The sequence below is a fragment of the Microcebus murinus genome, chromosome 5 (genome assembly GCF_040939455.1).
Source record: "Microcebus murinus isolate Inina chromosome 5, M.murinus_Inina_mat1.0, whole genome shotgun sequence".
Lineage (NCBI taxonomy): Eukaryota > Metazoa > Chordata > Mammalia > Primates > Cheirogaleidae > Microcebus > Microcebus murinus.
Window position 1 is genome coordinate 96081053 of NC_134108.1, and position 12153 is coordinate 96093205.

Genomic DNA, 12153 nt, shown 5'->3' on the forward strand with positions numbered 1-12153 from the left:
TATTGAGTTGCCCCTGAATTTACAAATATTTTTCTCTGTGATTAGCCCACCTGTGCTTGCTAATTGGTGCCCACGGAAGTTGGGCTCCTACCCAACTACAGAGATTGGGAGTTAGGGAGTGTCTTCCTTGATGAATACATTTCAAAAGGATGGCTCTCAAGGCCCTGAGAAAGACATTTCTAGATGGTAAAACTGCAAAAAAACCTTTTTCAAATATTTATATCTCAAAGGGACAGAGGAAGAATTTACAAACTAAAGTTTTCTCAAGTAAATGCTCTGAAAGCTAGATCAGAGCATAAAGTCAGTAGGAAACTTGTCTAAAGTTTAGTCAAGCTGAAAGGAATGTTAGGCTGTTATCTTTCTTGGTCTCCCCAACCAGCATTTTCTACAAAGCCTTTTTAGAGTAAGGCAACCAGGGAATACTCAGGTTCCCTGACTTCCTAGTTGTACTAAAGGAAAGTGTGAATGATAAAGAAATGGGACCCACTAATCTTAATTTATTGTTTGAACATATTTATGGGGTAGTTGTTGTGTTTTCTGAGTTACACTTAGTTCATAATTGATATTCAAAAATATAGGAGTTAATTCTGAATCCAAAGTCAAAATTAATTCGTCATTTTCTTTCTCTTGTAAGGTAATAGAAACAGCTTTGATTAAAGATCAGGAAATCTCAGTTTTAGTTCTAACCCTGTCAGCCTTCCATTTGTATGACTTTATGACTAGCTATTGGCAATGGCATACTTAGTGTATCTGCCATCAGAAGCAGGTAATTTTTTACATTAATATGAAAAAATGATGTTTAGTATTAAACATAAAATAAAACAAAATTTGATCCTTTGGTTACAGTCTGATATAACAATATTTTATATAAATGATGAGTAAACTTAACTAAAACTGAAATGTCTGCCAAAGAAACAATTAAGACAACAACTTAATTGTACCAGTCATGTAATGTTTTATTTTCTTGATTCATTCTTTAGTTTTAAAAAATTAACAATAAAAAGGAATACATTTCGTGTTAAAGGTATTATTCAAATCCAGTAAAATAGTTCACCTGTGAGCTACATTTGCACTTAACAAAAAATACTACATTTTCCTTTTTCCTATTCTAAATTGTACACATAAGTGACATATGATGTCAGTATTGAAGTAACTCAAATTCTTTTCCTTAGTCACTATAATTGCTGTGTTATTGTTTACATTGAATCCACTCTTGAAATGCAGAAAATATAGGGGTTGGAGACACAAAGTGCACTTGAAGTGAGCTTGAAAGATTCTGAACACTTAAGAATTTACTCTCAAAATGAATGCATGTAGCTGAGTCTGTGTGTGTGACAGAGAAACAAAAGAGAAAGAGAGACAAAGAAAAATAGTGACAACAGAGACAGAGACACAGAGAGAGAGATTGGGAGACAACACTGAGAGTCTTTTAACTGATCTTCCCCACAGAAAAAAAAATACAATAAAGGAAAACAGAAATGTGCTAATTTGAAGCGTACATCCGTTTTATTAAAATTCAAGTAGTAACCACACGGATTTTTTTTAGAATTTAGATTAACAATACATGTTCCTCAGAGAAGAGTATTTTATGACTATTTTATCATATGGCAATAAAAAAATCAGATAGGCTTTTAGTCTGGATTTTTCCCTGTTTTACAATCTGTAAAGACAATGTACTGTTTATTGTTCACTCCTGGGCAAACCCTGCCCATTGCCCAGTCCTTGGCATGCCACTGAATATAGGTCACAGAATCCCCTTTCTTCCCAACAGAGGAGAAATGTGACCAATTTTGATTGTAAGATTAATTCATTTGGAGCTTTGTACATTTTTCCACCCAGCTAGGATGGAAAGACTGTATAGCCTATACCTCATAACCTCAGGGACCTGGGTCAACACTGAGGCTGGCTTGGGAAGTCCACAGGTTGCTCAGGGCTTCCCTGTGAAGCATGGACATCAGTGAGATCATCCTTACAGATATTAACTGCATTCAGAAGACCTCCCTGAAAGCTGTCTTGGTTTGGTAAAAATGATCTGGTACCCCTTCTACCTCCTTAATCATCTCCCAAGTAAGTTGACTTTGGGATATTCAATTGTACCCACTTCTCCATGGAGTTCATGGGCTTGCAAAGTAAGCTCAAAGTCACAAGATTTTTTGGAAGTAGAACATGTGCCTAAGGATGATCCAGTGGGCACATGAAGCAGCTTTAACACTCAGGGGTTTGAGCTGGGGGGCAATTTATACAGTCTTATGTATCCTATAACCTCAGTGACCACTAGGTAATATCCCATGCCTAGGTGGACTCTACCCAGGCTTTATTTCACTTTCAGTAAGGTGGCACTATTCCATCACATAGCATTTTGGGTGCCAACATTCAGGAGTAAATTATGCTAATGTATATTTCACTCCCATAAAGAAACTCCTTGATATGCTGCATTCTGGATGTTTCTAAGAAATAAGCATAATGTGATTATCTCCAAAAAAAGAATTCAGTGACTGGTTCTTCCAGTTTCTAACTCTGTCTGCAAGACTGTTCCAACATTAAAGAAAGACTGAATATATAAAAGGACAATGGCCACATCATATTGATGCAGGAAAGTAATTCCCAATGCTGGGATCACCTGAAGTCCAAGTGAATCCTTGCCTTCATGCAAGAAAGAATTTAGGAGCAAGCCAACAATGTAAAGTGAAAGTGAATTTCACTTAGGAAGTATAGATAATCTACTCCACAGACAAGAGTAGAGGCTAATTTTCCCTGCAGGAGAGAACAGCCCTTGTGGTTCCTGTAGTCCCTTTATTTAAGCAATGGTTTAACTATAGGCTAAACAAGGAGAGGAATATTCGTGTTATTTCTTGGAAACGGGACTGTCTTCCTAGAATTAGGGTGACGAAGCCCTCTTTTTGACTAACTATGGCCAATCCGGAGCTGTCGTGTTGTCAGGTGCGTGACAGGAGCAGGAGGTTTCCTTAGAAAGATTTTATGGTAATGAGGGTATAATGAAGCTGCAAGGTCATGAAGGGGTCCATTCCTCCACCATCTTGGTTCTAACCAGTTAGAACTTGTCCTGTCCCCCATCCTGTTTTGATCAGGGTGGTCTGAGATTTCCTAACTCAGTTAAGTAATGCCTACCAGTTTCCTATCTCGATATACGATAATATATGAAAAAAGACTGAAGAGCCTTAGTAAAAACCACTGCTTTGGGGCTGATATTACCTCTTGTGTTGTATGCCTTCTGCTCTTTGCCATTAAATAAACACCAAAGCTCAGTTCAGATGAAAAGAGAACTAAACAATAACACCACCACCACAACTACTGGTACTAGTTATAATATCTAATTCTGATTATTTATTATATTCCAGACACTAGTCTAAGTATTTCGCATTTAACTTTGTCAACAACGAAAAAAACCAAACTCTGCAAAATAATTTTAAAGAGATTTATTCTGAGCCTAAATTTGAGGACCATGACCGGGAGCCACTGCCAAGAGGCCTTGGGCAAGTGGACTCCCCTTGGCTGGGTTACAGTTTGGTTTTATACATTTTCAGAGAGACAGGGGTTACAGGCAAAGTCACAAATCAATTCATGAGAGGCATACATTGGTTTGGCCCAAAAAGGTGGGACATCTCGAAGTAGGGGGTGGGGGGGGGGCTTACAGGTTATAGGTGGGTTTAAAGATTCTTTGGCTGGCAATTGGCTGAGAGAGTTAGACTTCATCTAGAAGACCAGAAAGGATATGCTTATTTTAAGATAAGGGTGTGAGCACTCTGGGAGGTCCAGACAGGAGGACGTTTTAAATTTACAATAGGCGCCTGCTAGGATGCTTTAAGATGCTTTAAATTTACGAATAGGCATCCACTAGGATGCTTGAGTTAAGATATTTTAAATTTATGATAGGCATCTGCTAGGATGCTTGTGTTAAGACAAGGGCTTCTTATCTTTTAGGTGATATTAATGTCATACCAAAATCACGTTGGGAAGTAAACCACCACTTTATTTGGTTAACAAAAGCCGCTTAGTGGGAATTTACCGTTTGTCAGCCTGACCCAGCTGGCCTCCTTAGGAAGGAGTTTTTACAAAAGAAAAAGATCAGAGTTCAGTCCACATCCTAGAAAAAACACTATGTGGTTGATACCATTTGTTACAGAACTGCCAACCTAGCACAGAAAGCCAAACCACAAGCCTGTGCAGCAGTCAGCCCAAAAGGTAAGAACTTGGTAAACAACTGCCGGCTTCTCCATTTCATTGCCCCCTTCCAAATCAGGACTCATCTGAGAAAGTTCTAAACCAATCATATATTATAACAAGCTGCCCTTCTAGACAGCCTGCTTCCAGCTTCCTCGTGCCAACAGGCGCCAGTCAAAGCATACCTAAAGCCTTTCTCTTTTCACTAAATTGTCAAAGAAACATTGCCTGGGACAGAGGTAAACAAGCAAGGGAACCTCTTCCAGGCTATTGCATTAGGTGAGAAAGACTGAACTCAACTCCTCTGAAAAAAGAGGAGGGAGAGTTTTAAGTACTGGGGTGAGCTAGTGGAAAAGTACTGGGGGGTGTTAGGGAGGACATGTTGGTTGATGTGCTTATGCCACCTATTTTGCTAATTGACACTTAGAGAATTTGGGCTTCTGCCCTCCTGAAGACTCGGAGTTAGGGGCCCTGTCCTTCTAGAAGTTTACATTTCAAAAGGATGTCTCCCAGGTCCTTAAGAGACATTCCTACCCGGTAAGACAGCAAGAGGCAGGGGGAAAATTTACACCTCAAAGGGGCAGAGAAAGAATTTACAATTGCAAATTTTCCAAAGTAAATGCTCTCAGAAAAGGAAGGTCAGGGACCTATGGTCTGGAAGAAGCCTATGTAAACTTTAGTCAAACTGGTGCAATGTTAAGATTATCTTGGTCACTATAAAGCTTTCCCACTGCCCTGCCTGCCTCAGTACCCCTGCCAAGCACAAGCGATGTTGGTTGACTCCCTTACTATATCAAGCTCTGAATACACAGCCTCTGTTTTTTTCCATTTTTATGAAGACTGCAGTCTCTTCAATGTACTCTTATTCTGTTTTAAGCACAGAAATCTGAGTTTGACTTCAGTTAATTCCTTACCCTTAAGATAAATAACTGTCTTAACCTTTTCTTGGTGAATATAGTGCCTAAGAACTAATCACAACCCCTTAACTCTCTCCAAAGTAATCTGAACTCTCTTATCTTCATCTAGAGAAGTAAATTCACAAGTATTTGCCCTCACTAATTAAAGAGCAAAGTACTGGCTGCAACTATAGAGATGTCAGGGTGTTCAAGAGTCACAGCCTTTTGTTTTCTTATCTGAATCAGGTGATTCAAATTCTGGCCTCACCTTTTCCCTACCCCCTCATAATTCATCACAAGTGGCTGACAAGTCTTGACTCAGCCTGCTGAGGTTTGCCCTTGTGCAATGTATTAATGACTTCCTGCTTATTCTCCCTTATGGGTGTTTTCTGAGAATGTGTTATTTTACATTCTTAGATAATGAAAGAACCACATTTCTGAAATAGTTTTAAATACAATAATGAATCAATGGTTCATGAGAAAAAAAACTTTAATAAGGCTTTTAAAAAAGACCTTACAAAACTTCTTAGAGATGTCTTTGCCAATTTACAAAACCATATATCTCACCCTCCTGAAATCGCTAAATGTTTTCATAGTTCTACAAATCATCATCTTCATGGCACTGTTAACAATTAATGGGGAATACAAAAAAATATAATAACTTTTTAGTTTTAGCAAGTGATAAAGTAAGATGCAGAACTAAAAACAGGGTATGTGTCAATGTTTTCCCAACTTTAATTTGAATTACCCAGGCATCTTGTCAAAATGCAAATTCTGGGATAAGGCCTGAGATTCTTCATTTCTAAAAACTTTCTTGAAGAAACTCATGCTCCTGGGTTTACAAACCACACACTGAGCATAGGTTAATTAATATAGAGACAATACTAAGAAAACATACAGAGGTTACACTAAGACTATAATATAGTTTATGATTAGAAAAGTATATGTATATATTTTTATATGGAGACACAAAAACAGAATAAAATAAAATCAGATTTGAAACATAACCAAAGATTAAAAGAGATTTGGAATAGTGGGCAAGTTTTTGTTTCTTTTATTCTACTTTTCTTTTTCCCCACAAAAATCCCCAATTTTTCTGCAGTGAGTATAACTTATCCTTTTAACAAAAGCTTTTTCTTCTTCTTTTTTTTTTTAAAGCAAAGAGCCATATCAAGCTTTATCACCAAGTACTGGTAATGTCCAAGAAGAATAAAAGCAGCAAGTCAAATGTAATGAATCTCAAATGTGATTAGGGTTGTGGACAAAGGGTTTTAAGGGGGGGAACATTTGCCTGCTCCATGGTGGTCATGTGACACTGACATTTGTCTTAGGGTCACTGGGTCACTTGGGTGGCCAGGTGGCTTCTGGAAGGCTTTGATGTGATTCATTCACCTAACACAATTTTTATTTTTTTCAGTGAGGTAGAGAAGATCAAAGAGCTAAGACTCAGTCACTCTCAGAGATTTTCAGAGTTTCACTTTGGATGCACTCCCAAGACACTTGAGAAAGAGAAAAGATTCCTCAGGCTCCTCACAGGACAGGGTTCTGCTTGGCTCAGGAAAACCTGTGAAGCAAATTCAACAGCACTTCAACACACTACGGTTTGTTCCCAGTGAGAAGGAAATCTATAAACATGTTGTAGGCAGTTAACAGTGTAGGTGGTTTACACAGAGACTGAATAAGCACTTTAAAAATAAATGTTCTGCACTGACAGGGATATAATTTTTTCTTAAAAAAACATAAATTTTTACTTCAAGGGGATAAAATTAAACATATTTGGATTAAAGGGGTAAGCTAACTCGAATAAATACTTTTTTGGCAGAAAAGAGATCAAATGAAAACTAACTGTGCCTATTTTGCTTTTCTAGATGATAGGGCAGCAGATATAAAATCCCAGAGGGAAAATGAACTAACCAGACAAGTCCTAAAGAAATTATTCAAAGCTCCCATCTGCCAAGAACTAGGCAGTCTATGAAATCCTTTTAAAGACTTGGTCAAGCACAGCACACCTTAATCCTAATATGAGTCTTTATGCAAGACAGGGAAGTCATTTCTAAGGAATTTAAGGAATGTACTTATTGATCCATCAAACAGTGAGAAAAGCTATAAATAAATCCTTTCTTTTAGGAGTAGAAAAGAGTGTTAGTAAAACCACTTATTTGGCTTTCACTAGATATCTTACCTTGTATACTTTTTGCTCTCTGTTACTAAATAAAAGACTAAAGCCTGGTTAGGAGAAAAAGTGAACTAAATAATAACAACTATGCCAATAATAGTGACAGCTAACTTTGAGCAGTTATCGTATGTCAGGCAGCATTCTTTTTTTTTTTTTTTTTTTTTAAGACAGAGTCTCACTTTGTTGCCCAGGCTAGAGTGAGTGCCCTGGCGTCAGCCTGGCTCACAGCAACCTCAAACTCCTGAGCTCAAGCAATCCTACTGCCTCAGCCTCCCAAGTAGCTGGGACTACAGGCATGCATCACCACCATGCCCAGCTAATTTTTTCTATATATATTAGTTAGCCAATTAATTTCTTTCTATTTATAGTAGAGAGGGGTCTCGCTCTTGCTCAGGTTGGTTTTGAACTCTTGACCTTGAGCAATCCACCCGCCTTGGCCTCCCAGAGTGCTAGGATTACAGGTGTGAGCCATCGCACCCAGCTTGTCAGGCAGTATTCTAAGTATTTCCATTTAACTTAATCCTAAAAAATAACTCTTATGAGGTTGATATTATTCATTATCCACACTTAACAAATCAAAACACAGAGGCACATAGAGATTAGGCACCTTGCCCAAGGTCACACAAGTTAGTAAGAGGGGAAGTCAGTTCTGAACTCCCAGTTGAACTGAGAGCTTGTCTCCATAGAGAAGGTCACTGACTGATGCTACCATTTTTGGTGATTGTAAAAGAGGCTTTTTTTTTGGTTCTTTACACATACTGATTAATCACCAGGAGGCTCTGATGACCAAGTACATGAATAAGCTCAGGTCTGAAATTCATCTGCCAAGAAGGTTAACTTCATATTGGAAATAGGCAGGGTTGTTAGTGGGAAAGAGAATTCATTCTTAGGGGTCAAAGATAACCTATCTATCAAGCAGTTTTGAACACAGATGGACTCAGGTGCTGAATTCCTCTCTTAAGTGAGGGTTTCACAGGCCTGAGAACTGGTAGGTGGTCATTCTCCTGCCAACAGGCCTTGTAGGATTCAAGGGCATCAAGGCAATTTTAGTACTTCTCATAACCATGAGTTAGAAAACCTAGGGCATCCTCATCATCCTGTGACCTCCCCCAGAAATCAATTCCTCTAAAGGCCATCACCAAACCTTGGGAGGCAGATGATCACATTCTTTGCTCACTTAATAAGCATATGTAACTACTAGCTGTGTGACTTCCACAAGCTACATAACCTCCAGGCCTCAGTTGGCTCATCTGTAAAACAAGGACATACCTTACCTATCTGGCCGGGCAGGAGGTGGATCAGATGATCTTTTGAGGATATTTCAAGCTCTAAAATAAAAATAAGAGCAAAGGGGAAGGACAAGGATAGGAGGCACTCTTCAACCCTTTTACTCATCGAAAGCCAGAGTCCCACTTGTTTTGTTAGTTCTTGCAGTAACCAAATACTCCTTCAGTAGTGGTAAGATCAAGCAGTTCACCTCTGGAGGGACGCATTGCTTCTCAGAGAGCTCCAACTAGGCCAGCTACTAAAGAGTTAATACAGATTGTGTTTAATAAAAAAAATGAATAAATAAAATAAGAAAAATAAGTTGTTTCAGTAACACCAGGAGAGAGATATTATCAATCCATACAAATCTCATTAATAAAGACCTATGGACAGGAGTAAGACATGCAATCATTTTACGGCAAACTATACTTTTCTATCTACTTTTAGATCAGAAGATTTATAAGCAGTATTTTTGACATTAAAATCAAAAATTCCACATTAAGGGCATTTTTAGTGGACTACATTCGATATCCCTTGGGGTGAAGCTCTTTTAAATGGAATTTCACCTTCAACTCTGTGTTCTGTCCCCAACTCCTTCTTCCCTTTAGCTCCTCTCTTCTTCCTAACACTGAAATGTGGGGAGAAAATAGAAAACTCTGCACATCAGAAAAGAGTGACAAGAAAAATTTTGGAGAAAGGCGGCCAGGGGAGATCAATTGGAAAGCTATCGGAAAATGCCAATCGACAACACGTTTTCTCACTTGAAAACTCCCACATTCTGCCCATTTGAACATATCCTTTCTCGCCCTCTTCCGAATGACTTAGGTCCCCCAGACCGTCACGGTATTTAAGCCCCAAAGGAGGTAGTCTTACTCTGCTTACAGTTCTTCAAGCTGTCCTGGGTGTCATCTGCCTCCCTGAAGCGCAGCTGCGCCAGCCTCTTCTTAAAAGGTTCCTTCTGTCAGCTAATTGCAGGTTGGAGTTCCCACAGTAGTAGCATTTTCTTTAAAGGATTATCACTCATCCACTAGTCCTGAACATTCCTCGGGCTCCTCTCCTTGAAGAGTTTAAGCTCCTGCGGGCATCCTGTCGCTGGAGACAGAGAGACTCCTCTTGAGGGCGCCTCTCTGGGAGCCTGGAGAGCCCCGGGTTCAAGTCCCGGAGCCACCACACCACCAGACAGGCCGTCTCACTCCGTACTGGCGCGGAAAGTGACCGCGGTCACGGAACGCTCCTCGGTCCTCCTGGTCATGCGGCCCTTCGTCCACGCGGTCTGCAGCACTTCCTGCGTCACCTGATAGTCCACGACCCGCACGAGCACGGACTTCGCGGGGGCCGCGGGGACCCGCGGCGGGGCCCCGGGGGGAGCGGCCACGCGCCCGCCGTAAAGTCGCTTTTCTCCTTGCAAAGCAGGAGAAGGGCAGTCGGGTTCCTGGTCGCGGTGGTTTCCGCCCGCCCGAGGAAGGCCCTCCCCGCCGGCCACCTCGTCCCGTGCGCCTCGGTCCCCTGGAGTCCCCAACCACCTCTCCGGGTGCAGGAGAAAGAGCACCTTCTCTCGGACCCAGGAGTCACGGTCCAAATCCTCTCTGGCTCGCGGTCCGGGGGTCCGACCCGCTGCCCGGTCCTCGTGGCCGCCGCCGCCGTCGCCGCCCCGGCTTCCGCTCGCCCCCGCCGTCGCGGCGCCCCGGCCGCCCGGAGCCAGGGGAGCCCCGCGCCCCACTTCGCGCGGAAAGGGTCCGGTGCGCCCCAGGCTGCGGGGGCAGTCGGTGGGGTCCGCAGCTCCCTGGGGCCCAGGAGTCCCCATCCTGGCCGAAGGGTCATTCATTCGCTCGTTCTTGGACGGGTTCAAGCAGCGAGTTCCTGCTGAGCTCTGGAAAGCGCCGGGCTGGCGGGGCCTGGGTGTGGCCTCCGCGGCCGGCAGGGGACTCCCCGCCCCGGAGAGCAGGAGACGCCACCAGCCCCGGGCTACTCGGTGCTTACGCTCCCCTCCTCTCCCGCCACTCCTCCCCGCCTCGTCCACCTCGAGGTTTTCTGTCTTTCAAAGACAAGAGTGCCAGCCGCTCCTCTTCTCCTTCCTCCCCTGTCCTAGCCCTGTCCCCTTTTGTCGCCTGTCCGGTCACTGCTCGGCTCTATCCTTGTTTCCCAGCCGCCCTTCGCAAAAGACGCCTTCCCTCTGCGCCCCCCTGAAGTGCCCCCAGAATGTTACCTTTCCCCAGACGCTCCTTGACGTGAAAGAACAAGGAAGCTCGATTGTTTTTTTAATTGTATGATCTAATCAAATTCTTCTGAAAAGGCTTTTGGGTCCATTCCCGAATCCAGGCCCCACCACACCCGCCCAAGGCTGTGGAATGTAGATCAGAGAGTCAGATTGGAGAAGTTGAGGCCTTGGAGAAAATAGATTTTTGGAATGCCAGCATCTGTAGGACAGTGCCCACATCTGTTTTCACTCTGGTTGTAAAAATCAATGCTTATCTCAGGAAGGGACTTAGTGGCCTTTGGTTTCAAACAAGCTGTAAAGCAAGAAGTAAAACAAACTGCTAAATGAATATTTTCAGGATTTAAAACTTGGGGTGTGTGTGTGTGTGTGTGTGTGTGTGTGTGTGTGTGTGTGTGTGTGTGTGTGTGTGTTTTAAATCTCTCTACCCACCCGTTCTCCTCAGCACCAGAGATTAAAATAAATCTGTATCTCTAGCTAGGTTTTCAAAATCTACTCATCTCCACCAGGCCCTCTGAAACACTAGTCTTGGCCTAAGGTTTATGGGAAAGGCTAGGTAATGGAAAAAGAGGAGCTTAGCTTGTGATTTATACTTCACCTTTGTTAACAGGTGCTTGTTTCATAATATGCCCAATGTTTTTCTGTCTCATTGAGAAAACTGACTGAAATGGTGGAAATTTCTGCCCATATATGAAGGACCCAGTAGTAAGATGAAAGAGATATTTTGGAAAGGGAGGACCTTCTGACGTTTGCCAAATCATATAAAAAAGAAAGTGTTGGCCGGGCACGGTGGCTCACGCCTGTAATCCTAGCACTCTGGGAGGCCAAGGCAGGCAGGCAGATTGCTCTAGGTCAGGAGTTCGAAACCAGCCTGAGCAAGAGCGAGACCTCCGTCTCTAGTATAAATACAAAGAAATTAATTGGCCAACTAATATATATATAGAAAATATTAGCCGGGCATGGTGGCGCATGCCTGTGGTCCCAGCTACTCAGGAGGCTGAGGCAGAAGGATCGCTTGAGCCCAGGAGTTTGAGGTTGCTGTGACACCATGGCACTCACTCTAGCCTGGGCAACAAAGTGAGACTCTGTCTCAAAAAAAAAAAAAAGAAAGTGTTGTAGGAGGTGTGAGAAAATCTGGGTTGGCTCTTGCTGATTAGATGCTGACCTTGGGCTGGTTACTGCTAACTCACAGCTAAAGTTTTTAAGTGTTTTAGACAAGAATTGGTCTAAGCACTTTATATATTTAAGCTAATTTATTCTTCATAACAAAAGGAAGTAGTGCTATTTCTTTGGTTTCCTTGAGAGCTTTGAAGCACAGAAAGCTTAAGTATGTGCCCAAGGTCAAAGACTGATAAAGAGTGGAACCAAGATTTTAAGATATTTAATTTTGTTACAAAATGACCCCTAAATAACCTTTG

General features: G+C 42.0%; 1 protein-coding gene across 4 annotated transcripts; it reads right to left on the minus strand.

Annotated features, from left to right (window-relative positions):
• Window positions 1-638: 638 nt before the first annotated feature.
• On the minus strand, window positions 639-10639 carry C5H6orf141 (chromosome 5 C6orf141 homolog). 4 transcript variants are annotated; one of them, XM_012760917.2, is made up of 4 exons: window positions 9403-10639; window positions 9087-9148; window positions 8529-8779; window positions 639-6642 (listed from the first exon to the last, which is right to left on the minus strand). In XM_012760917.2, the coding sequence occupies exon 1, from the start codon at window positions 10343-10345 to the stop codon at window positions 9710-9712; it is 636 nt and encodes a 211-aa protein (XP_012616371.1). In that variant the 5' UTR covers window positions 10346-10639; the 3' UTR covers window positions 639-6642; window positions 8529-8779; window positions 9087-9148; window positions 9403-9709. The 4 variants fall into 4 exon arrangements, with proteins under 4 accessions (XP_012616371.1, XP_012616368.1, XP_012616364.1 ...); XM_012760914.2 differs by lacking the exon at window positions 9087-9148; XM_012760910.2 differs by having other exon boundaries at window positions 9087-10639.
• Window positions 10640-12153: the final 1514 nt, after the last annotated feature.